This window comes from Natator depressus, chromosome 12 (genome assembly GCF_965152275.1).
Source record: "Natator depressus isolate rNatDep1 chromosome 12, rNatDep2.hap1, whole genome shotgun sequence".
Taxonomy (NCBI): Eukaryota; Metazoa; Chordata; order Testudines; family Cheloniidae; genus Natator; species Natator depressus.
In genome coordinates this window covers 36,767,033-36,791,019 of record NC_134245.1, presented here as the reverse complement: position 1 = coordinate 36,791,019, position 23,987 = coordinate 36,767,033, and the positions used below count along the sequence as shown (strand labels likewise).

The 23,987-nt window shown below is 40.2% G+C and overlaps 2 protein-coding genes across 6 annotated transcripts; one reads left to right on the top strand and one right to left on the bottom strand.

The window, feature by feature from the left end:
- Positions 1-1,512: 1,512 nt before the first annotated feature.
- On the bottom strand, positions 1,513-16,774 carry EMC8 (ER membrane protein complex subunit 8). Of its 2 annotated transcripts, none has more exons than XM_074968861.1 (5): positions 16,361-16,774; positions 8,443-8,519; positions 3,971-4,103; positions 3,331-3,425; positions 1,513-2,998 (listed from the first exon to the last, which is right to left on the bottom strand). In XM_074968861.1, the coding sequence occupies exons 1-5, from the start codon at positions 16,583-16,585 to the stop codon at positions 2,839-2,841; spliced, it is 690 nt and encodes a 229-aa protein (XP_074824962.1). In that variant the 5' UTR covers positions 16,586-16,774; the 3' UTR covers positions 1,513-2,838. The 2 variants fall into 2 exon arrangements, with proteins under 2 accessions (XP_074824962.1, XP_074824963.1); XM_074968862.1 differs by having other exon boundaries at positions 3,971-4,040; positions 16,361-16,715.
- A 115-nt stretch (positions 16,775-16,889) lies between these two features.
- Positions 16,890-23,763, top strand: COX4I1 (cytochrome c oxidase subunit 4I1). Of its 4 annotated transcripts, none has more exons than XM_074969199.1 (5): positions 16,890-17,041; positions 18,747-18,820; positions 20,357-20,521; positions 22,546-22,677; positions 23,494-23,763. In XM_074969199.1, the coding sequence occupies exons 2-5, from the start codon at positions 18,748-18,750 to the stop codon at positions 23,628-23,630; spliced, it is 507 nt and encodes a 168-aa protein (XP_074825300.1). In that variant the 5' UTR covers positions 16,890-17,041; position 18,747; the 3' UTR covers positions 23,631-23,763. The 4 variants fall into 4 exon arrangements, with proteins under 4 accessions (XP_074825300.1, XP_074825298.1, XP_074825299.1 ...); XM_074969197.1 differs by having other exon boundaries at positions 20,354-20,521; XM_074969198.1 differs by having other exon boundaries at positions 16,951-17,024; positions 20,354-20,521.
- The last annotated feature ends 224 nt before the right edge of the window (positions 23,764-23,987 follow it).

Sequence of the window (23,987 nt, the reverse complement as noted above, 5' to 3'; positions counted from 1 at the left end):
GAATCCATATGTGGCCAAAAACTTGATTATATGACATCTAGTTAGGAAGAATGAGAAATACATTTCCTGTAGCTTCAAAGAAATACCAGCTTGTACTTCAGTGCTGCTTAATGACTCTTCGTGTAACGGGTTCAATTCCCAGTGGCTTGTTAGGATAATGTTATCAGCTAAGTGAAACTTTGTTTGGGTTCAGTTTATACCTCTAAACTGATCTCTGAATGAGTCCCCCATTTAAGGCAGTTGTAAGAGACAAGTTAAGGGGCCACCCTTGAAGCAGAGCCTAATAGTCTGCTCAGAAACTAGCACCAAGTGGGCAGATGGTTTGACTGGGTATTGTCACCATGTGCGCATTGGCAGGAGATCACACACACACAAACTGAGAACAGACTGAAAAAGCAGATGAAAGCATGTGGCTGGACCCTGGAAAAAAACCTGGAGGCTTTTTTTTTTTTTTTTTTTTTTTTTTTGAGTCGGGGTGCAGGGTGAAAAGGCTGCTCTTGGCGAGCAAAAGAAGCTGTTTCCTGTTATTTGATCCCTTCTGCATTCAGACACACAGCACTTTGTACATTCTTTGTAAATAAACAAAACTACATTGAAGAAATACCCAACTATCACCAAATTCTGCTCCCAACTGGATCACCCACAGGACCATGAACTTTGACTAGCCACTCAGGTCAAAAAGGGGCAAACAATAACATCTGTCCCTGGAATGAACAGCAAATCATAGGCTTTGCCTTATATTCTGCAAACATCTTGAAAAACTCTGTTTATACAATGTGCATGATTGGTAATGTTTTTTCTGTACATGGACATGCTGGGAACACTCCACTAGCTAGGATATTTAGATCTGTGGTATAGCAGCACCTGAAATACGTATCGCTGGTTGTCAACTAGATTTCAGTTTCCCTTGTTCAGCGATGACTAGTCAGCATTTTACTTCCCCAAATGAGGTCTGCTTCATCCTTCTCCAAACTAGTTTATCATCACTGTGAAACAAAGGGAGCACTAATTTCTGTGATCCTCATTCATAATAACTATTACTTCAGAGTGGGATTTTGGCCTTAATTCTGTTCCCATTGATATCAATGGTAAAGCACCCATGGACTTTAATAGGTGCACACCGAGGTCAACTCAAGAATGGTTTTGAAAATCTCCCTTACTTTTTGCACAAGTTTCAAAAGTTTAAGAAAAAAGCAAAAAATTAGGAGATAAATACAGCATCTGGATTTTCATTGTGAAGGGTTTGTTTTGGTAGGGAACTTAGCAAAAGACTTTGAGTGAACTATACTGCAACATGTGTGTGTACCAAATACTTATTATGATCAAGAGACCAAATTCTCTTCATTTCTGATCTAATTAACAATTGAACTCAGGTCTTTCAAGGTAAAAGACAAGTTAGTGCATTAACTGCACTACACAGCCAGTGATTGAGTCTACTTATCTTGTGCTCCTTTCCTCCCTACCCCCCTCTCTCCTCACCGAACCCCACCAAAGATGCCACAAAGTATCTGATTGACATTCCCCATGTCATCAAGTTTATTTTCAGGTGGTGGGGGACAAGCTACAATAGCAGTTGGTCAGCTAAAGCATTTTTCTTCCATTTGTTGTTACTGTTAAAAAGTGTTGAATGATATAAAATTTATCCTTTCAAGTTCATTAGGTTCACCAGGTTAAGTTGTTACAAGTTCTATAGTAACATAATTAAAAGAAAGAGACAGAAGGTAAGGTACAATGCCTTTGGTGTACCTGGTACAAAATAATACATATAAAAATGACAAATGAAATTCTGCTATAAAGCTTCCCCATCAACTGGTAAACTTTTGTTAGAAACAGATATTAATTAGATAAACAGATAGATTTAAGAATAACTAGAGTGTTTCAAGGTTCCTTTGATCCATATGCTAAAGACAGATCAGTTGCCTTTAATTCACAGATAGGTACATTTCAGCCCTATTTGAATGGACAGTGTGTGAATCAGCTCAGAATTAAGAGTATCTGTTTAAAATCCAGATAGAAAGATTGCATATAATCAAGATGGCATTTTACTCTTCTCGTCTTTGTTTTCTCAACTCCTACAGAGCCTTGTAGTTGATTCAAAACCATTAATGTGCTCTACGTCCTGTTCACAAATCATAAAGTTAAGATTTGTTTTGACCTTGGTTGTAACTAGGTCTTAGGTAACAATTGTGGTTGGTAGTCCCAGCGTGGTTGGGAATCTCTGCAGCATTTGGAATATTGCTTTCAGTACATGTTATTCTGTAGCTATGATATGCTAAACTGCTGCAGAACAAATGCAATATGTGCACAGAGTATAATCTTTAGCAGTTAGCATTATTCTACTGCATCAATATAATGCCAGTTAAGAACCAGGTCAAAAGACCAGTTACCACTGGATTTTGTTTACACATTTGTGACTTAAAGAGTTTAAACATCTCATCTAAGGACAAGATTCATTTTTGAAAGATAGTTCATAAATCTTTAAAAATTACTCTCTCTAAAGATTATAAAAGGTTAGTCAAAACTTTTTAATATGAACAATTTGGACAAGCAGAAGTAGTTCTGGTTTTAAAGGTTATAGCAACAATCACTACAATTGGGACGTAATCCACAAGGATGCCTATAACTGACAGTTTGTATTTCTTCTAAGGATTCTCATTAAAAAGATTTGACTGCTTATGGGCACGTTACCTTTTCCAAGTGACATGCCACTCTTTTTTAATCTGCTGTTGGCGTTCCCCAGAATGTACTGAAGATAACTCTATTTACATTCAAAAATATTTTTTTTGAAGTATCTTCAGCATAGTGGAAATGGCCATAAATCAGTCAGTGGAAGCCTCCCTAACATAAGTGTAGGACAGCTTTGTTGATCTCTGGGTTTGTCCAGTCATTCCGGATGTCATCTAGGTGATTGTCGAAATCCACAAGGGTTTCGTAGGATTTGCTGTCCAAGAGAGATGCGGCAATCCTCTGGGCTTCAGACCAGTCTTCACAATAATCACTAGAACGTAAAATAACTAAGAATTAATAGTTCTCAAGGAAAATGATCTCCACCAGCTCTTTCAATTAAAACATAAGCCATAGCACTATGCAATGTGGCTACAGCTATGGAGGCAGAATACTGACAGTTTTTGTTTTTTATAAGCTAGATGTTATCTCTCAACATTATGAAAATCAGAAACCTTTCAAAGCATGGTCAACTATTGCCTGTTTTCTACTTACAAGATCATTCTATATTATGTTGTTCGAGTGTAATAAGAATTTTGCTCTTTACAGCTATTTACACAAAGGAACATCTCTTTATCACAACCTAGATATAAACATATTACTTACAAATGTGGGTCTTTGCATCTCCATTTGTTTTCATGATGCTCATACACATGAATGGCAGGTTCTATGCACTCCATCGTAAATTTAGTGTTATCCACCTAACGTGCAACAGAAACAAAACATGTTCTTTCTTTCAAGATCCCAAATAAAGAGATAATATAAAAATGACAGTGTGGTTTTGAACATAATAGCATCTTCCATTCACCTCCATTAATCCATTCAGTGTTTCATCTTGTTGCTGCTTCTGAAGTGCCCATTTTTAAATGGTCTAAAGTGGTTTCTTTTAAACCACCAACATTCCACTGTAGCCCACCACTGCTTTTGCCCCATTGAGAAGGTAAGCCATTACGTCATGAAAGGTTTTGGAAGAATACACCTTTACTCTCCCACCACATACACAGAATGCAGCAACTCTCTCCATGACCAAGGAGGGCCAAAAGCATGCTCTCTTTAGAGCACAGTAACTGCTCTGCTGGGCAAAAGAGGTTGCTTGAATGCCCTGCAAGGGACTCCCCATGGCACTCTGAGGGCTCAGCAAGTTAGTCATTACCATTACTTTATTAACAGAGCCAAGAAATGGGATTTAAACGCTCATTCCAATATTGTGATTATAATCAGAAGAGAGATAAATGAAATTATATACCATTATGAGTGCCGGGTCATTAAAGCCCTCTGCAATCCTGGAGGCTACCTTTTCAGCGACCTGGTTTGGACTACAGAAGAAGGTCAAGTTAATTGTACTATATATTTCAGCTGAAGCCAGTAGGAAATAAGAGCTGAGAAGAGACATGAGAAAAAACAGTGTAGTTGCAAACACGAACAAGATATTAAACTGATACTACACTTGATCTAAATCAGAAGGGTAAGAAAACACTGAATCATCTCCCTTTAGCACATGATCTATATCTTAGCTGTGTTCCAGCAGTAGACATGATATATATTGGTTTTAGTAAGGCTTTTGCTACAGTCACATATAACATTCTCATAAGCAAAAGAGGAAAATGTGGTCTAAACGAAATTATTAGAAGGTGGGTGGCACAACTGGTTGAAAGACTATACTCAAAAAGTAGTTATCAATGGTTTGCTGTCAAATGGGTAGGGTTTATCTAGCAGAGTCCCACATGGGTCAGTCCTGGATCTGGTACTATTTAATATTTCATTAATGACTTGGATACTGGAGTAGAGAGTATGCTTATAATGTTTGCCGATGACACCAAGGTTGGAGGGATTTCAAGCACTTTGGAGGACAGAATTAGAATTCAAAATGACCTTGATAAATTGGAGAATTGGTCTGAATTCAACAAGATTAAATTTAATAAAGATAAGTGCAGAGTATTTCACTTAGGTAGGAAAAATCAAATACACAACTGCAAAATGGGGAATAACTGTCTAGATGGTAATATTGCTGAAAAGGATCTGGGTTATAGTGGATCACAAATTGAATATGAGTCAACACTGGAATGTAGTTGTGAAAAAGACTAATATTCTGGGGTGCATTAACTGGACTGTCCTATGTAAGACAAGGGAAGTAACTGCACCGGAGGCCTCAGTTGGAGTACTGTTTCCAATTCTGGTTGCCACACTTTAGGAAAGAAGTGGACAAACCAAAGAATGTCCAGAGGAGAGCAACAAAAGTGATAAAAGCTTTAGAAAACCTGACCTATGCGGAAAGATTAAAAAAGCTGGGCATGTTTAGACCTGGGGGGCGGGGGCGAAGACTGAGATAGACCTGATGATATGATAACCCTTCAAATATGTGAAGGGCTGTTATAAAGAAGACAGGGATCAATTGTTTTCTATTTCCACTAAAGGTACAACAAGAAATAATTGGCTTAATCTGCACCAAGAGAGATTTAAATTAATAAGGAAAAACTTTCTAATGATAAGGGTAGGCAAGCTCTGGAATAGGCTTCCAAGGGAGGCTGTGGAATCCCCATCACTGGAGGTTTTTAAGAACAGGTTAGACAAATACCTGTCAGGAATGGTTTAGGTTTACTTGGTCCTGCCTCAGAACAGAGGGCTGGACTTGATTTCCCGAGGTCCTTTCCAGACCTACATTTCCATGATTCTATAATTTTTCTGCAGTAAATGCTTACTCAGACTTGATGTGGATCCAATAGTCTGCAGCCTCCAAACCTTCCCACCAGATCAATATCATAGTTATCTTTTGCTCCATTTCCAGGAACTTGGAAAAGGAGATTTCTAAATTTGCTCACTAATCTACATCTAAAGCTCATTCAATACCCAGTTCCACTAGTAAGCAAATGTACTGATATTTCTTTAACAAGGTAGTAAAAGGTACAGTCACTGTATGGTGCAAGGGTATCTTGGCAAGCAAATTCATAAATTTAAAGTGAGTAAGTGCGTAATATTCCTTCAAATTACCCAAGTGCATGTAAAACACATTCCCCTGGAAGATCTAGAAACCTAAGAGGAGCACATAACTTAGAAATCTTTAATGGATTTACTTTGCTCTAAATGATAAGTCCAGGGCAGTGATCCTTAAAACTTCCTTTATGTGTGAAACTTCTGCTACAGATCCTCCTGCATACTAGCTTCCCTTCATTCCTAATATTCCCAATGCACAATTTCTCTGCAGGAACCTGAGTGCATAGCTACATGGAACAAGTAGTATTAAAATAGTATTCAGATGAAAAGTTCACTTTAATGGGATAATTGTGGCTATTTAGGCTGTGGAGGAATTTAACTGTTTTGTAGATTTGCTATTTATTTCTTCTGCCTGCATTTAGAGAGTTACATTGAATAGACCCAAATCTCTCCTCATTGCCTACAGCAATTGCTGCTTTTCTCCCTTCAGGTCACTTTGGAATTGAGTTCTGTCGTCTTGTGTTTGCCACTCCTTTAGCCTTAGTGGAGAAACTCTGATCGCAGCTGAATTTACCCAAAATAAAGCTGTGCTGGGTGCAGACAGGTGTGTGTGCGTTTCAGTTTAGTTGGTCCAAAATACCTCTGGAAGTCTTAAAATGTCCCAGACTGTGCTCTTATCAGACGAATGCATCACAACTTAAAAAGTGACAGATGCATCACCACCTGAGAAAAGCAGTTCTGCAGACCACCTGAAAATCCTCCACAGACTATAGTAATATATATATAAAAAGAAAGTGTATATAGACAAACTGATATATGAAGTATGGTATTTTTCAGTAGATTCAGTCTTCATTGTGAGTTTACAAACTCTAAAAGGCAGAGGCACATTTGCGTAAGAAGGACTTAATCCCTTATCTATAAATATTATGGTGGTGTCTGGAGGCACTGATCAAGTCGTTGTACATATACAGAGAGAGTCTCTGCTGAGAGTTCCTTAAATGCCTTATCTTATATTTCCGGCTGGTCTTATGGCAATGTGAAAGTCAACAGCAACATCTCCAAAAATTCATAGCGTCTCTAGCAAGCCATATGCTGAAGCATACATAGTATTAAAGTATTGTGAAAGTAAATCCCCCCCATTCCATTTTGTTATAATTAGTAGATTCCAAAGAAAATCTGCTTGCACCTAAATTATTACTGATCAAATAGTAAACCCTCTCAACTCCTCTGACAGCTTCTGAGACATGAGAATTTTTATTTGGAGATATCCCTCAAGACCAGAAGAAATTTTGCTCTAACAAAATGGCTTGAATAAATTAAAATGTTTTACTGAGAACAAGATGTTAATATTGATTTAAAATGAAAGCATTTATGTCCTCAAATTAGTCTTAATACTGGATAAGCTTAATGATTTAAACATGGGAAGAAAAAATATTCAATATACATGTGTAAACTTAAAATATTGTCCCTTAGGATGGCTTTTATTGGTTATTTAATGAGCTGAATTAATGAGATGGAAAATATAGACTTACTCAGTTTTAAGATAAGGCATACATTTCAGACGCATTTGAGTGTGATTTTAAAGCTTTTCCCCAGAATACTATTTGCTGAACTAAAGAGCCTAAGTAACTTGGTATTAATCTACAGCAGTGACACACAAAGCGGACAACAAATCCATTGTGTCACTACCGTATCTCAAAAAGCATAGTTTTCAGAGTAACAGCCGTGTTAGTCTGTATTCGTAAAAAGAAAAAAGAAAAGGAGTACTTGTGGCACCTTAGAGACTAACCAGTTTATTTGAGCATGAGCTTTCGTGAGCTACAGCTCACTTCACTGGAAATAAAATTTGCTGTCTAGTGGTTTTCATTTTTGCATCAGTATAGCTAGACCAACACAAACCCCCAATGTGTAGATGTATTGCACTAATGTACAAGTTACAAATCACACAATTTAAGTCACCTCTGGTACTGGCAAAGTGTGTCTACAACATTAGGCGCTTCCACCACTATGACTACATATCAGTATAGTTATACTGACGCAAATTTCCTGGGTCTAGATAAGCCCTAAGTGGGTCTTAGTTGTAAAATATTTACAGTGGACTTTACTTTTAAAAAAGAATTAACACATGACCGTTAAAATTCTATAATTAATTTACAGTGAGGGCATGTTGGGTAAAATTTACAAAAACAGCATGAGTGAATTAGAAGCCTAAATAGTTCCATTTTCAGAAGTGCATTAAGTCCCACAGACTTTCAATGGAATTTGGACTCCTAAATAACTGATGGTTTTGAAAATTTTACAACTTGTTATTAAAGAGTAATCTTGGGGAAAGTGATGAGTAAGAAATCACGTCTGTGCTCTACTTACATGGTGTACCATTGCAAGATAATTCCATGACTAGGTAGCAAAGAGCTTCATAAAAAATTAAAGGCAATTAAATAATCTGATAGAGATTAAATCACTTCAAAATGAGTTCCCAAAAAATCTATATATTCATGAATAGATCTGTGAATTCTAAAGATTTCCCTGATATCTGCCAGTTAAATTGATTAGCAAGCACTGAAACATCCAGCAATTCTATAACATCTACAATATAGGAGTAATTCTGGGAGACTACACAAAAGACATTTCACAGATATCTAATAGTATTAAGGAAACAAGGTGAAACCACATGACAGTTGTCAAAGTTAAACAACATTCACAGATTATACGTGCAATTATTTTTGTTGGCATAATACAAAGTGCAGCAAGAGAGAGTAAACAGGAGGAGATATTGCGTCGACACACCTGGCATCTTTCACACGCTCGTTAGCCTGATAATATCCAGCTATCACGTAACTATTCTCTTTGCACCACGAATCAATCTGAAAGAGTAATCAAAACAATTGTGAGTCCAGAAAATCACACTAAACTACCAAAAAGTATATATCTTTCCTGAGGCTAAGATGGCAATTGAAACCTTATAACATTTTAGCCAATTGCTAACGAAGTTAACCAAATGCTAATATACTTAACCACAACACAGGAAGAAACACAAGTATTAGGGAAAAAATATATAAAACATTAATGAAATTAAGTTGAACAAGAAGATATTTGAATTGTGATGTACAGCCTGAAATTCAAAGAACAGCATATGTTCTGGAGTGCTTGAGTAACCACTGGCATAAAATTTTAGGTCTTATTAGCTATTTTCTGTTAGTGTTTAGTTGGCAACGGGAAGTAGAGCAACGTACAGGATGCGAGACTATACCCCATTTCACAAGACAGTTGCATCCATTTTGCTCAAAATAGTAGAAGTTCACATAGTGTTAAAATGTATACATTTTTGTATTGTATAATGTTCTCTTTAAAAAGCAACTGATGCCTTAAATTTAAGAACTGAAAGATATGACAAAAAATTCTGACCATTGTCTCATTCTTCCAAATCACACCAGTTTCTAGGGGGATCTGCATTAACACAAGATTATTTTTTCTTAATAGTTTACCTGTGAGGGTAATTAAACATTAGAACAATTTACCAAGGGATGTTGGGTGGATTTTCCATTGCTTAGTCTTTAAATCAAGATAGAATGCCTTTCTAAAAATATGCTGTAGCGCAGTTGCAAAACATAAGCTTGATGCAGGAATTACTGGGTTAAATTCTATGGTCTGTGTTATACCGGAGGTCAGACTAGATCCGTGGTTCTCAACCAGGGGTACATGTATCCCTGGGGGGACGCAGAGGTGTTCCGGGGGTACATCAACTCATCTAGATATTTGCCTAGTCTTACAACAGGCTACAGAAAAAGCACTAGTGAAGTCAGTACAAATTAAAATTTCATACAATGACTTGTTTATACTGTTCTATATATTATACACTGAAATGTAATCACAATATTTATATTCCAATTGATTTATTTTATAATTATATGGTAAAATGAGAAAGGAAGCAATTTTTCAGTACTAGTGTGCTGTGACACTTTTGTATTTTTATGTCTGATTTTGTAAGCAAGTCGTTTTTAAGTGAGGTGGAACTTAGGCGTATGCAAGACAAATCAGACTACTGAAAGGGGCACAGTAGTCTGGAAAGGTTGAGAGTCACTGGACTAGATGATCATAAGGGTCCCTTGTTCTATGAATAAGACTTCACATATGCAAATACTTTAACCAAAAAAAAACTATGAAAGCTTATATAGTTTTTTGAATGAAAGGGACAAATTCAGACCTGGCGTAAAGCAGGAAAAAAATAACTGGAAAACAATGGATATGGTCTGAATTTAGTCCATTATCCGTTGTTTTGAAAATACACATCTACCATTCCTGTTGCTCATAATTAAGAGTATCAGGCCAGGATAATCCAGAAATTTGGAAGGTGGAGAAAACAGCTAGTGCTTCCCTCCCCAGGTACTATGCATTTTAAAAAACCCAAACAGACTGATTAAAATGGATTCCAAAATGTATTTGATGTTGAACTTTGGCATCCTGTAAATCAAAACAATTTCATATTTAGTACAATAATTACAGTATTTAACTGTCTAAGCAGAAGAAAGCCATGTGAATAAGCCCTCATCCACAGGGGATGACACGGATTTATATGTTTTATTAAAATGTCATCTTCTGGCATTGAAACAGCAGTTGGCCCTTAACTGGAGCAATTATAAACCCCATTTCAAGGGTTTATGATTTCAATTTTAATTGCTAGTGGGCTGAAACCCTGGCACTAACGCCAACAACCCTGACACAAGTTTACTTTAAAAAGGAAAACTGTCAATTTAAAAATTACATTTGTCTGTTTTCAGTAGCATACACAGTAAAAATGTCAATTTCAAACAAGTGTAACTTTTAAGTTGACAGTTTCCTTTTCACTCAGTGAAAAAACCTTTTCTGTAAACAAAGATTGTTAACTTTTTGAATTTAACAGCAATTTCGCTAGATTTACACTAGCACTTTTCCTTACATTTCACATTGTAGCAATACCACCAATGGTAACCCCAGCATCAACTGGCCACTGATGTTTCTATTCCTGTCATCTAACTCTGATCAGAGCAGGTCAACGTGAGACAAGTGATAAAAATAACAACACCTAGCTCTTATATAGTGCTTTTCACCTGTGGATGTCAAAGTGCTTTACAAAGGTAAAAATGCCAGTGGCCAGTATACCCAAGGGGCAGATCCTCAGCTTGTGTAAACTGTCACAGCTCCACTGAAGTCAGCTTACTCTAGCAGAGGATCTCCCCCCAGAGCTTCTACCACTGCTACCAGAAGTGGAGCTGCATCCACACTGATGCAACCATGGAGGATTTTGAAAGATTTGCGAGTATAGATAAGGCCTGAGCATGCAGGCAGTGTCACTGTTGCTCATGTAGAACCAGTCAGTGGACAGCAACTGCACTACATCAGGAAAGAGAGTTTTTTAAGTGTGGTTGTAAAACTACAACAACCAGCTGGGGGAGCCAAAGGCAGTACCTGAAACTTTTCGTAACTTGCTTTTTAAAAAGGACTTAATTTCAAATTGAAAACAAATGTGCAAATTAAGAATCGTGAAAATTTATTCCTTTCAATCCTTTTGCTGAAAAAGCCTGGTAAACACTATGAACGTTTCCATTAAAGCTGTTGTGCCCACAGAAGCTGCTGGCTTGGTACCTGTTCCTTTCCCCATGTGTACTTTGAAACTGAGCTATGACATCATTTCAAGGGTCATTTGAGATCAATAGGATTTTTTTTCGTATTACTTTAATAATCATTTTTAGAATTTTTTTAAAATGGACAAGGCTGACACTGAAAATGTACCCTCTAATCTAAGGATTAGATTTGGAAAATATTAACTCAATTTGATGCTCATGCATAACTCAGAAATCAATGGGAGTTTTTGTTCATTAAGTGTCTGATCCTAAAAATCCTCATTCACATAAGCAGTCCATTCACCTCCAGGGTTATGATTACTCACCCAAGGAAGAGTTTATAGTAATAGGCCCTGAAGGGGAAAAAAAAAATAATACATCCCCTCATTAAATTCAACCAATGCTGCAAGACGCTTTGGATATCTAGGAGTTTCTGGAAAAGGACATCAACTTTAACTGCATGAATTTTATTGACTTGTTCACTTAAGATGGCTCCTTAACTCAGAATTTTCCTTGTATTCATATTGTTACATTACATGCAAAACAGCCTCCATTTTAAAAGCCACAACAATGCAGTTACTATGAGCTGTTACATAAATACTTAGCCTTTGTACAAATAGAGAGAGAGAGACAGACACACTCTGGGCTCTTGATAAGTTTTTAAAAATTGACAAGTATTGTAATTTGCAACCATTCTTCATGAACTTTATAATTAGGGCTTGCAAAAATTGATTAATTGTGGGAAAGACAGGGATTTTATGACTTTACTTTTAAAATCAATAACCAAATACAAATAAGAAGTAGTGAAAAGGCAATAAATTGAGGATTTTAAGGTTTCTTAAATTACATAATGTACTAATATTTCAATTCTTCAGCTGTGTAAGAAACAGAAGAAAAGATTAAGACCCAGATCTTGTAATGAGCTTCACATGTGGACCCATTAAGGATCAGGGTCCCAATTTGGATTTAAAAAAAATTCTTCCATGTCCAGGGTACCTTTTTACATAGTTGAATCATTCTGTAATTGTGCTGTGTCCCAATTTTTCCCAGATCTCCAAATAAAAAATATAAACACCACAACGTCTAGCACAGCAGTCTCCAAGCATGTTTGCGACTTTAATCTGTGAAGCTCTTGGTGTTTTGTGTTTTTAAAAAATCTTGGAAGCTACTTGCCCACATAGGACCCCGACTGGAGTCAGCTGTGTTCTATGGGACTGCAGCAGTCCCTCTACATGCCACACATTGTAGGATCAGGATCTAAGGAAACAAGGCCCCCTTCCTAACAGTTTAGAATTTTAATTCCAGAAAAACAATGCTTCTGATACAGGCCAAACACTGAAACGCTCCACTGCACTTGGGAGATTTACACGCTCTAAGGGAGTGGTCCCCAAATTTGTTATGTTGCACCCCACCCCCATTACTTGTAATGTAATCTGTCTGTACTTCCCCAGGTGCTGGGGCCAGAATCAGAGCTGCGACTAGGGCTAGGAGTGGAGCTGGGGCTGGAGCAGAGCTTCTCCCACCAACATAGCTTTTGTCACTCGCAACTGATGGGAGAGCTCTTCACCAGAGCATAAAGAATCTGCACCCCATGAGCTGCAGCGATGCACCTGTACGCGTACAGCTGCGCCGCTGCAGAGCTGTACATAGAGACATAGCCTGACGTACTTATATCGCAATCTGTATGAATTGAGTACTTACCTATACCTTAAACCAATTAATCACTGGAAATGAATAAATATACAAACTGTCGCCTAGTTCAGCTCATCTAGACAGAGCTGGTGTTTCTCAAAAGGCTACTGCCCTTCATTTTGTCTAAATTTTGCTGTTTCAGGCTCCAGTAACTAGACATTCTACGACTGTGTCCAGTCATTTTAAAAACTAAGAGACATCATCTCTTACCACAGGCTCAGTTTTCAAATTTGGCTGCTTGCAGCTAAGCATCTAAGGCCTCAATCATGGAGCTCTGAGTGAGTGGACCCTTATACCCACATGGAACCGCACTGAAGTCAGTCGGCTTCTACACAGGGACAAGGACCTGCCCTTATGTATCAGCTTGCAGGACTAGGCCAAAATCTGTGTATTTAGGTATCTTAAAATCCACGTCTGGGCACCCATGTTTGAAAGCTGAGCCTTATTTTGTTTCTTAAGCATTGTCACATCTTTTGCTTATCAACATTAATACTTCATTTATATTTTACGATGACTAATATAACTTCAAGAGGTACACATTTAATATAATGAAAGCCCCACGTATACATCAGTCCTAAAATATTAGCTCAGTATATTCCAGTGCAACACAAACAATATAATGTGGGACACTCACATCAAAGTAGCAGGCAATCTTGAAAGTCACAATTTCAGCTTGTTTTAGACTGATGATGCCTGAGCAAAAGTTCCTTAAAGTTAGTCATGGTGGGTGTCAGTCTGCTTGCAGCCACGTTATTCACAGACCTGAAGGCTAACCTCCTACATAACACAGGCCAGAGAATTTCACTCAGTAATTCCCTGGATCAAGCCCAGAACTTGTGCTTGAGCTAAATCATATGTTTTAAAAAGACATCCAATCTTGAGTTAAAGACATTATGAACATCACACATCTTAAAAAATACAGTATAACATTTTATACTGTACTTCAATAGCATCTTTCATCCAAGGAGCTCAGGACCCTTTAAAAACACAAATGAATTTAAAGTTCACCCATCTGAAGAAGGGTTAAACCAGGTCCTGTCTGCATAAAGAAATTCACACAAATGTGACTATATTCGCATGTTACTGGATTAAATCACAGTGCACTGCTGTGGTATAATCCCTATTTTGCACTGGTGCACCATATATACATCAGGGGTTTGCTTTGGCATAACTACACCAATAGTGTTATACCAGTGGAACTTTCCTTAATGTAGAAAAGTTTTGAGTTACCCAGGGTATCACAGCAAATCCATGGCAGATGTAGAAAGAGGACCCTCATCTCCTGTCCAAATCCTGTGCTCTACCCACATCAGGCTATATGTAAACATGTATTTCTGTCTTGACTAAGAAAAACTGGTGCATTTTTAGAAAGAAATGCTTTTTAAGGTAACATGATTAAACTGGAAGTCACTGAAGTCAAGAATTTTAAAGGCTTCAAAAAGGGATTGGATATTTATATGGATATCTAGAATAGCTGAATTTATAATTCACAAGAATAGATCTGGGAAGGAATATTAAAACTTGTGCTTCAGGGTTGAAGCCAATTTCTGTTAGAGACCAGGATAACACATAATATGGGGAGCAAATTATCCCAAATATGCCTACTGTGAGGTTCTCATTCCTTCCTCTGTAGCATCTGGTACTGGCCACTGTGAGACAGGATACTGGACTAGATGGACCTTGGGTCTGATCCAGTCTGGCAATTCCTATGAGCTGTGTGTCATCATCAGAAGCAATCTCCCCACTGACCAGGACACACCAACTCAAAGCAGCACTGGACCCTACCAGAACAGATGCAAAACCTGCAGACATATCTTCACTGGTACAATGATCAACACCCACCCACAATACATCTTTCAAGATCCATGGGTCTCACACATGCCTATCACAACATGTGGTGTACCTCATCCAGTGCACTAAATGCTTCAACAACAACTATGTGGGTGAAATGAGACAATCAATACATTCTCAAATGAACTCACACAGAAAAATGATAAAAGACAAAAACACCACATCACCATTTCACAAAACTATCACTCTATATCTGACCTCATTCTCAAAGGAAATCTACACAACATCTTCAAAAGACAAGCCTGGGGACTTAAATTCATAACTTTTCTTGACACTAAGAACCACGGACTGAATAGAGACACTGGATTTATGGTTTATTACAAACAGTCTATAACCCACTAATTCCTCCCCATAGCATTGGCCATGTCACCGTGAATGGTTCCTTGCAATGTGTGTTAACTACTTATGTAGTATTTATTTATTTCACCTTGTATTTAGTTGTGACACTTTGGGTATGTTTACACAATAAAGAAAAACCTGCAGCTGGCCCGTGCCAGCCGACTCCGGCTGTGGTGTTGTTTCATTGCTGTGTAGACTTCCAGGCTCAGGCTGGAGCACCAGAGGTTTTTCTTTGCTGTGCAGACATACTCTCTGAGTACAGTTCCCAGACCTGAAGAAGAGCGCTGTGTAAACTTGAAAGCTTGTCTCTCACCAACAGAACTTGGTCCAATAAAAGATATTACTTCACCCACCTTGTCTCCCTAAGAATTACCCACCTTGACTTAAAATACCATTTGTAGCATGTAAGCAAAGTTTAACGCCTGTTTACAACATGACTAGGTAACACGATTTAAAAGGTGTTACATTCGACGCTAAGTGGTGTTTCAAGTCACGTTAGCTAACACCATTTTAAAAAGCCTAGGTTTTTTTCTAATCTAGGAGGCAGACCTTGGCTACATAGGAAAGTTATCCTGTAAAAGCAAAGCTGTGAATTTAAACCAATCTAGTTATATTTGTATAACCTGCTGTGTGGGAATTCTTATTTCAGTACAAGAGTGCCTTTTTCAGTTTAGTTTATATCACTTTGGAAGGGGTAAACAGGAATCTGTGTGTCCACTTGGGGAATTATGCTGATATAATTATGCCACTATGACTGTCAACTTCCTCTTACAGAGACAATCACTAAGTCTACACTAGCAAAACAGGAGCTGCACTTTTCAGCTGGGGCAGTTTTCACAGTGAAAAACTGTAGTGCAGACAGTGTAGAGCATCCGTCTGCATGAACCCTTGCTTTTCCACAGCTCAGTCTACAAGCTCTTCTGCGAAACAGAGTCTGCATCTCTCTCTCGGCCATTACATGCCACTCAGGATCCTTTTTGTTTTGGGGCCACTCCGTGGGTCTCTGCAGTAAAGTTGTGTCTGCCTGTGCGGGCGCACGTGCGAGTCTTCCCCCTTTCAGCTTTGTCTGAGGGGGTCTTTCCGCGTCTGGGCTCTATCCCTAGCCCGTCCACTGATCTGACACGCGATCTCGGGGGGGGGGGGAGCGTTTCCCCATCTGCCTAGCGCTCTAGGGGAGCCGTGAGGGCGCTGACGATGGGCCCCGTGCTACTCTCGCTCCTTACCAGCGTCAGCGCCACCTCCAGCATGGGGGCCAGGGCCAGGGTGCCGTGGAAGAGGGGGACGCAGTCCACGAAAAGGGTGTGGGGCTGCGGCTGCCCGTGGGGCTGCTGGTCCTTGCGGGGCGGGGGCGGCTGCTTCTCGGCCACCAGCAGCCCGTTGACGGCGCAGTGCGGGTACTTGGCTCCGTGCAGCACCATCTTGCAGTAGGCCTGGGTGGTCAGCTTCATCCTGGGGCGCCCTGCTCCGCCGCGGGGGCCGGCCCCCAGCTCCGCCCGCCTCGCCTCGCCTCACGGCGCGGCGGGGGGCACCATAGGCGGCGGAGGCGAGGGGAGGAGACACTGGGGCTGCCCCGCCGGGCCGCGTGAGGCTCCGTCCGGGCGGCCCCTGAGAGGCCAGCTCCCGCCTCCGTCCTCCGCACGCGACGCCCTCGCGCTCCCCGCCGGCTGCCGCAAAGCGCCGCCCAGCGCTGTCGCAAAGCGCCACCCGGGGACGCGAAGGGGAGGGAGTCCGCCGACGTCCCACTCTGCACCGCGGCGCGGCTCTCTCTATTTCCCTCCAACCGCCTCGCGCTCCGCCGCTATCCCGGCGGGCTGTGCGCTAGAGCGTTTCCGCCTCGCCTCTCTCTCTCGTCTCCGGCTCGGCAGCCGCGTAGAGGACGGTCGCCAGGTCGTTGGCAGGGGCGGGTGAGAGAGGCCTGAGGGCTGGTCAGGCTCCGTCCCCGTGGAAAGCGGGGGGCACTGGTGGGGGAGGAGGGTCTGCCCGGAGCTATCCCTGTGTGGGGGAGGGGGCATCCCGGGGCGGGCGGGAGGGAGGGGAGCGCGGTGGCGGGAGGCCCCCCCCGGTGTTTCTGTTTCCTTGGCTGCACCGCATATGTCTTGTCCCGCTGCACAAGCCCCTGCGGCCTCCGCCTCCCGCTTCCCTCGGGCGCGCCCCGCCCACCCCTGCGGGTAGGGAGCCGCCGGCTCCCCGTGCGCTGGCGGGCCTTGCACGCCGCTGGCTCGGCGGGGGGGGTCGAGTCAGTGGCCGAGTGGCGCTGAAGAGCCAGGCCTGTGGGAGGCCGGGCCCGGGAGACCGAGGTGGGAGCTCAGCCCTAATCAAGTGGGGGTGAGGTCCCTACCAGGAAGAGATGATTTAATGACTGAAAGCTGATCTGTGCTGGACAGGACACAAAATACAGACTGTCCCTGCTCCAGAGAGCTTCGTGCTAGACTGGAGAGGTCGTGCTAATTTATTGGCTTCTCAGTGCTCCCATCACTAGTCTCCGAGCATTTTTGGAAACGTGAATGAATTTTTGTTTGGGATGCTTCTGGTGGGTAGGGTACAAACACAGAGATTGTAATTTACTAAAGTTGCAGTCTGAGTCATAGTCAGACATAGAATCCATGTTTATTTTAGTCCTAGATCAATGTTTCTAAATCAGTGGATTTTTAGCTTCCCCCCCACCATGCCCCTGGGAAGTCCCAAAAGGCACAGGGGGGAGTGGTGTTGGACAGGGTTGAAAATTTTATAACAATAATGCAAAGACAAGCTAGCTCCTCCACTTCCCCATACACCGTTACCTTTCAAGGTCATGTATTCTGTCAGCCTCTTCTAACACACACAGATTATATAGGCATATTATAATTGATACTTTATTTACTCTTTTATAGTAAACGTAAGGGAGTCCTGACAACTTTTAATAAGGACTCACCACATGAAGAGGTTGAGAAATCTGGCCTGAACCAATGCCTTTAATTATACAGTATTTGGGGTTCATTGGGAAGCACTGAATAAGGTGGCTAGGATTTTTCTAAATGTATTGATCTTATTGATTTGTCAAGATATCTTCATCACATTCTCCTCAAAATGTTAAAGAAAACATAAACTTGCCTACAGAATTGAAACCCCAAAACAGCAGCATCTTGGTAGTGCAAATAATTATCTTTAAGTGGTTTTAGTAACATGGGCAAAATATATTAAATACTCATCTTCACAATGATCATTGGCATTGTGTCTTGTTTGAATGCTTGTTCCACTGTCAATCAAAATCTAGTTTTTCTGTTGCTAGTAGGCCTTGTAATGACTCCATGCACAAAAGGCTAGGGTATATTTCACAACTATTGAAATAATAATCTTAATTAGTTGTAACTTCCCCTTCCAAGATTGCATCTGAAATCTCTTTCCTTCTTATCACCCCTTCCGCCCACGAGCCCTGGTTTGTTGAAAGGTCATGAAAGAGTTGAGGGGGTTTGGGCAATTGTGATTTCTTAGGAGAAGAAGCCTGGAAAAAAACACATCGGTCTTCAAGTACATTGTTATATTCTAGTAGATGGAGGACAGCATTATTCCAATTGTATCTATGAATTTGACATCTTTTAACTGGTAATTTTCTATTTTTTCTCCCCTTAGAATGTTGGCGTCTAGGGCATTTAGCCTAATTGGCAAGCGTGCCATTTCCACCTCCATCTGCTTAAGAGGACATGGTAGGTAACTTGTTTAATTTTAAATATGACCGCAGAAGTAACTTAACATTTTAGGTGCCTCTTCTTAAATCACCCAGTATGAGCAGCTTTAAACTTTGTAAAAACATGCATTCTAAAGCCCAAGCTAATCACTGCTACAAATAGCAAAGACTGAAAGTCCTCTTAACAGAAGAAGCTGTTTTTTTTAAATGAAGTGTTTGGAAGCACTTCACAAGAGGATCACAGAATTGCATTTAAAGAATTTTTGTAACAATGGCCATTAAAAATGCAATTTATCCTCTCTTAATGTTCTTATATGCTGAGTAATATGAAATTTCTCTAAAAACTTGAGTTAAAAGTTCACTGAGATCTGTAATTGTTCTGAATTCAGACCTAGCTCTGCTATAATAGCAATTTCTATGAGAGCCAAATGTGGTTTGTTGGCAGAACACTGTTATTTGGGAATATTCTTTTTTTTTGGTTGGTAATTTGGTACTTTAAGGATATTATTTATTGACCCAGCACCCAGGCTGGGCATTTCAAACTCAAGTGTGTTTGGAGAGGATGGGACATTATGCAAATATCAAGCAGTGACTGTGAAAACAAGGCAGCAAAAACCGAATCAAGGAGTGGTGACACACTCTGATTTAAAATTTATCAACACTAAGGACTTGTCTATCCTGGCAACGTTAAAGTGCTGTCGCGGCAGCGCTTTAATGTGGCTTGTGTAGTTGCGGCAGAGCGCTGGGAGAGGCCACAGCGGTTTTTTCACAACCCTGAGCGAGAAAGTTGCAGCGCTGTAAAGTGCCAGTGTAGACAAGCCCTAAAAAACTAAATCAGCACAGCTGCACCTGAATTCTTCTGTCAATCTAGTGCTGTCTATGCAGGGATTTAAATTGGCTTAGCAATGTCAGGGATGTGGATTTTTCACACCCCTGACAGATCTAAAGTGACCTAATTTGCTAATGTAGACCAGGCTTTACTTGTCCAGTAGCAAGAAAGTTTAGTTGATGATCTGTGCCATCACCAGTAGATGGCATCACAGAACTACAATAGCCTTAAAGGGATATTGGATTAATAGAACCTAGACAGGGTAATCTTATGAAATTGTATAGGAAAATATAACTTGAGGGCTTTCTAAATATTTAAAGGAAGATTGTCAACTTTAAATAGAGTAAAATTTTGGGAGGGAAAAAATAGTTGAAATTAGTTTCAGGTATTACAAGTTCCTCTGAGACCCTTTGCCAATTTTTGTAGCCTGAAAATATTTACTAATGGGTATTTAAAAAAATAAATAAATCTCTCCTTTGATGCTGTGATACACGCACAGTACACAAATTGGATAAAGAATTACTCTTTTAATCTTTAAATTATAGTAATCTTAGGTGTTTCTTATAACAACAGTAGTTGAAAAAAATCAGACAGAAGCATTTCTCCCCTTTAAAACTTCTTTCTTGGCTTTTTTTTTTTTTTTAAACCATAGAAGTTCAGGTATGCTCTCTTGGTACTTTTGGATTCTGCACATGTGTACATTTGACTCTCTTATCTCTCAAGCAGGTGTCGCGAAAGTGGAAGACTTCAGTCTTCCAAGTTACACTGATCGTCGTGACATTCCCCTTCCTCAACTGGAATATGTAAGGAATCTATCTGCTGAGCAGAAAGCCCTGAAAGAAAAGGAAAAGGCATCATGGAGTGCCCTCTCTACTGATGAGAAGGTTGGATGTAGGTACTCGGGGCATTGGAAACATAAAATACAACCCTGCTGCTGAGGATGATGTAATCTGTTCTGTTGTGCATACAGTATTGATGGACATCTCTCAGGAAACAGATGAACAAAGAAGGAAACCTCCAACTCTCTAGTCTTAAGCCCTGATCCTGGAAATGGATCTGTGTGGGTGGAGACTCTTGGGTCAGTTTGGAGTCCCATTGAAGTAATTGGAACTCCTCTGTTGGCAAAAGCCCTCTTCTCCCCTCTCTTCCCCCCCCCAAATCTGATTGCAGTATCAGTCATCTATTATAGCAATCTGAGTCCTGATTGTCTCAGAGGCTTGCCTTTTTTAACTCCCCGTGGTACACATTGATGCCTTAAACTCATTGTTAAAGGCCCCATGGTAGTTTGTATAAAGCTAACTCTGTTAGCAAATAGTGATGTAGATGCTGTGTCTTGGGGTTACTTCAGAATCACCCTGCAAGTTCTCTCCTTCACTTTGGGGTGTCCCAACGGATAGCTGTTCTTAAGAACGGCAAAGTAACTGCTCATTTTTGATTCCCAACTTAAGCTGTAATGAGTTTAGGCTGTATGCTATAGTCAAGGACCTCAAGCTGTGCATGTTGCCCTGCTGCTTACTCTGGTTTTCTGAGAATCCTCCTGCTCTCCTTAGAGCTTTAGAAGCTTCTGCTTCCTCCCCTGTCCTCCTCCCTTCTACTTTACACCCATTTTTCAGCTACCATCTGTATGTCCGAATCCTTCAGGTGGAGGGGTCACTGCTGAGCAGTCAAAGGCACTTTTTAACTCCTGCAGACTTAAGTTGCTGGCTGAAGGAGAGGGAAGCTGGTGAAACCCAGTTTTCACACTGGGTAGTGGAGAACATTTAACACCTCCCAACTCCCCTGCTTATGTAATTAGAAAAGCTGAGTTTGATTATATGATTCTTTATTCTGTGATGGGGAAACAGCTGGGAATATAACTTTTCGCTTGTTGCTAACGGCAGCTGATATTAATGGCAAAGTATACTGCACAGAATGGAAATATTTGCATACTTTTAGTCTGTGATTAATAAAGTATTAAACCTTAACATTATTGGCTAAAGCTCAGACTTAGACACACAGTCATCTAGAGTTGCAGGTGAAACTGTATCTTTATAGCAGTCTGTTGTGTTGAGGTATCTAGTGAGGGTTCCCAACATCTTGGGATCTATGTATAATGTGTACTGTCCTATCCTCTTTGCCAGTGGCATGAGTCTTACGTCACTTCACCATTGTAAGGTGTCATATGTTTGTCTTTCTGAAGCTTCTCTACATATAATAAATTATATTTTTCAAGATACCTTAAACATGGATGAAACTAAGACTCTTTAGCAGAGTAGAAATAGCCTTTTAAAAAACCTCAAATGCAATTCAGCCCCCAGATTAGCTGCAAGACGATTCCTATTAAAACAGAAGAACTATGCAGGGAGTCAGGAGATGTGGATTTTATTCCTGATTCTGTCACTCACTCTGTGACCTTGGCAAGATCATACAATCACTACAGTGCCTTGACTTTCCCATGTACAAGTGAAGCTGAAAATAGTGTCTGAACTCAGAGGTGTGATGAAGCTTAATGTGTGTAGAGTGCCATGAGATCTTTGTGTGGAAAATGATCTAGAACTGAAAAGCTGTTATAACTTCTGTGCAATCTAGAACTGCTCTATAAATTTGTGTCCTCTCTCTATATATTCCCTAGCCCACATGCACAAGGATTTCAGCCACTTCTGTGCCAAGCTGAGTGATTCATACTGTTTGTTTGAAAAGGGGGATTAAAATAGATATGGCACAGTTGAATTCCACTATCTGTAAACTTGTGAAGAAAATAAGTGATTAAAAAATATTCCAAAAACCTAATAGACTCAAACAAATGTACTGTAGTTTCTGTAAGATGTATGTTCAGCCTCAGGAGCCATGTGCTAGTTGTTAAAACTCAGGGGAGAAGTCTTTTATGTAGCTTACAAATAATGCAGTAAAAAAGATTGATGCTCTCTCCTTTTCAGTGTATCGTATCAAATTCTGTGAGACCTTTGCTGAAATGAATAGGGGATCAAATGAGTGGAAGACTGTTAGTGGTGGTGTGCTCTTCTTCCTTGGCTTCACTGCCTTAATTGTCATTTGGCAGAGACTGTATGGTAAGTAAACATGTTTTTAATTCTTACACACTAGCTCATACCTATTTTCAATTTAAAAATTTTTTTTCCTACCATAAACTGTGCTTAGAACTCCAAATCTTGCATGATGCTGATAGATACTGATTCAGGAAATGCTGAAACCTTAAGCCATACTGGTTTCTGCAAGGTTCTTTCCTATCCGCTTTAAGCAAGTAAATAACTTAACGATCCAGGAATCTTAATCAGATGTGTTTGGGGAAATCGTATTCGTGTACCAGTGATCACACAGCTTCCCCTTCCTCCTTCAAAACACAGTCCCCACGCGGTAGAATCAAAACTCATCGCCTTCTGAGAGTTTGGCTTTATTTACAAGAAAACTAAGAACCATAAAGCAGACTCCAGCCCAAGCCTTCTCAGCATGCTTGGCTGCTCCTAGGGTTCCTCTAACCCTCAGAACTGCCCAGCTCAGATCCTTTCTCTCAAAGATAGCCACTCTTGCTCTCCATCACAGAGAGCAGTTAACTGAACCACCCACAACAGTGAGTTGGCAGGACTCCTCTTGCATCTCCCTGCTGTCCTGACATCTGCTAACAAGGTGAGGTACAGGAGAAGGCTGCCCCTTCTTACAGCATCCGTGCCAATCAACAAATCAGTAACTGGACATTTAGAATTCATGCAGGAAACTAAATAGATTTTATGGGACTTATTCACTGGGTGGGTATTTTAGTGTGCATTATCAGCTTTGAGTTGATAAAAGTGCATTTTTCATGAGATCAAATAGATGGCGATGAACATCGTTGTGTCACAATAAAATCCCAACTGAATTTTGAATTTCAGTTTATGGTCCTGTTCCTCACACCTTCTCTGAGGAATGGGTGGCTATGCAGACCAAGAGAATGCTGGACATGAGAGTTAACCCAATCGAGGGCTTCTCTGCCAAATGGGACTACGACAAGAACGAATGGAAGAAGTAAAATCACTCCTGGGATCACTGGACCTGCTGTCCACTTGAATTTTAAATGATTCCATTACCTACATGTGACCTCACTGCTTATGTCCTGGAACAAACTCCATTTAAATGATAATAAATGTCTGGTTTACTTGAAAGTTTCTTGTATTGATCTTATTGATGCTTTCAGTTGTGTAGGCTGTAATGATTAGTACAATTTGCTAAGGGGCAAAGTCTTTCTAAGTACTACTGAATTGTCGTGGATTGATGGCACAGCATTACAGGTTCAGTAAAAGGGAATGATACACCCGTGTGCCCAGTTATTTTTAATTTAGGGAGTCTTTATTTTATCAGAGGATAACACCAAAATTAAAAATGCAGT

What these genes read in the sequence shown, in the direction of transcription:
- EMC8 (XM_074968861.1), bottom strand. Translation starts at nt 16,585, where the DNA reads ATGAAGCTGACCACCCAGGCCTACTGCAAGATGGTGCTGCACGGAGCC. An exon ending in GAGCGTGTGAAAGATGCCAG is followed by an intron (nt 4,104 to 8,442) that starts GTGTGTCGACGC and finishes GTCTCTTCTCAG; the next exon opens with CTCTTATTTCCTACTGGCTT. An exon ending in ATGACCCGGCACTCATAATG is followed by an intron (nt 3,426 to 3,970) that starts GTATATAATTTC and finishes GTTGCACGTTAG; the next exon opens with GTGGATAACACTAAATTTAC.
- COX4I1 (XM_074969197.1), top strand. Translation starts at nt 18,748, where the DNA reads ATGTTGGCGTCTAGGGCATTTAGCCTAATTGGCAAGCGTGCCATTTCC. An exon ending in CATCTGCTTAAGAGGACATG is followed by an intron (nt 18,821 to 20,353) that starts GTAGGTAACTTG and finishes TTATCTCTCAAG; the next exon opens with CAGGTGTCGCGAAAGTGGAA. An exon ending in CATTTGGCAGAGACTGTATG is followed by an intron (nt 22,678 to 23,493) that starts GTAAGTAAACAT and finishes TTTGAATTTCAG; the next exon opens with TTTATGGTCCTGTTCCTCAC.